Source organism: Halyomorpha halys, unplaced genomic scaffold (assembly GCF_000696795.3).
Source record: "Halyomorpha halys isolate HHAL.00 unplaced genomic scaffold, Hhal_1.1 Scaffold2284.1, whole genome shotgun sequence".
Taxonomy (NCBI): Eukaryota; Metazoa; Arthropoda; class Insecta; order Hemiptera; family Pentatomidae; genus Halyomorpha; species Halyomorpha halys.
In genome coordinates, this window is record NW_027107655.1 from 62,824 (window position 1) to 64,820 (window position 1,997).

A 1,997-nucleotide genomic window follows, 5' to 3' on the forward strand; every position below is an offset into this window, starting at 1 on the left:
TATATATATGGAGATATTCTACTTGCCTCTCCACTTGTAATATCTTACTATTGCTGGTATTTATTTCCATTCCTTTCCGGTGGAGCTCGCTTCGTGCCAAATACTTGTGTTTACTATTTTTTTTTAATTTTCAGGTGGAATTGGACTTTTTTTTATACATATGTTAATCAATGCATTGCTTTACCTTAAATTTGTCAGTTTATAACTATATATTAATTAAGGGTAAAATAACAAAATGAATACATATTGACATAAATACACCAATATGTGTATAATATGAGAAATTTAGTCCTAGCATTAAATTTTATGCACCTAAATTCAAAATTTTGCCCAAAAAGAGTAAAGCGTGCAATTAAGAGCAATATGAAATTAGTGTTATTTGTATGTCTTTTCCATGATTTGAATTTCTGTAAAAGTTTGGTGGGATTTGAATCTAGGGAACAAAAGATGCTAATGCACGAAAATCCAGTCTCTATTATTAAAATATACAGTTAATGAGATCACTGCTTTGAAGATCAACATACTATATTTACATATGTTGTTTATGGTGTAAAATGTGAAAATGTTCGAATCAAGACTAACTCTGAAATGTTATTTTGGCTCTGGTGTAATCAATAAGTGTATGACTTAATGGATATAATATTAGTGTAACTATGAAAAAACGCATTTCACCTCCTTAGAATAATTTATTTATATCTTAACTTATAGAAGAACAAAAATAAAATAAACACTGATTTCACAGTTATTAAATAGATTTTGGACTATATTTTAAAAAATAAACATGCAATCTAAAACTATAATCCAGACGTGGGTGTGCCCAGAGGGGGCAAAAGGGGGCACCTGCCCCCCTAAAAAAATTAATTATTTAATAAATAAATATATTTTTCAAGCAAATACTAATTGTAATTACAAATATAGCACAACAACAATTATATATGAGGTTATTAAAAATTTGATTTCATTCTCCTTTTCCGTTCTGAAATGTTACAACCTGGGCCCTGTTTCATAATAAAGTACAAACTAATACTATTAGTCTTGTCGATTTAACTGGATACAATTACACCGACTTGTACTTTAGTACTTTTTAACTCCTGTGATATCACTAATAGTTCTCCCCATTATGAAAAAAAAATAAGTATCAGTGTAATTAACACGTTGTTTCTATACTTGTATTTTGAACTAATACTATTAGCTTTCATTATGAAACCTGGGCCCTGATTGATTATGGTTTACCCCCCCTTAGTTTTGATCCTGGGTACTCCCTTGCATCCAGAATAAACATTCTTCATCTTGAAGTCATTGACAAAATAATAGCTGATTGACATTATTTTTCTAAGCAATAATTTATTGGACGTTTATAATGTTCTTTAATAACTCGAAAAATGAGGACTATCACAATATATTATATAAAATGATTTTTTCACAATAACAAGCGAATTAATATTCATATAAATAGTTATTCATGGAGCTTGAGAAAAGATTTTACCTTGTTTGTCTTGAATATTTGTTGGTAACTGTATTATCCGGGACACCTGGAATAAAAAGTAGGAAATCAAACTTTGATATAAAGCCGTATAAACACTTTAAATATAAATTATAAGGGAACTTGAGAGATAAATCGTTAATGAGGGGGCCGAGGAAAAAGTTTTTGTTATTTTTTTTTAAATATTTATTTATTGCTATTTACAATTGTACATTATTATACATTTAGTAAATCTGATCTAAGTTAAATTGGAGTGTTACATGCGTGTAGAGAAACTACCCATTGCTAGCACTCTAATGACATTTTACATTAGCTGGTCTCGTGGCCATCTTCTTATATACCAACTAGGTTAGTTTGAGTGGTTAGAGAATTTATAATGGAAGGAATGATATCTGATTCGGGCTAGATCGGTTACATAAGGAACATGTATGATTTCAAAGTTTTAGTTATATCTTTATGTATGATTTTATTTGTGACAAAGTAAGGAGCATTAAGGATTTTACGAAGGATTTTG

The 1,997-nt window shown here is 29.2% G+C and overlaps 1 protein-coding gene across 1 annotated transcript in view; it reads right to left on the reverse strand.

The window, feature by feature from the left end:
- sage (salivary gland-expressed bHLH) overlaps positions 1-1,997 on the reverse strand; it is a 35,247-nt gene that overhangs the window by 22,764 nt on the left and 10,486 nt on the right. Inside the window, exon 2 of the mRNA XM_014437109.2 lies at positions 1,487-1,532. Within this exon, the coding sequence (XP_014292595.1) occupies positions 1,487-1,532 (46 nt within the window). The remainder of the gene's footprint in view (positions 1-1,486; positions 1,533-1,997) is intronic.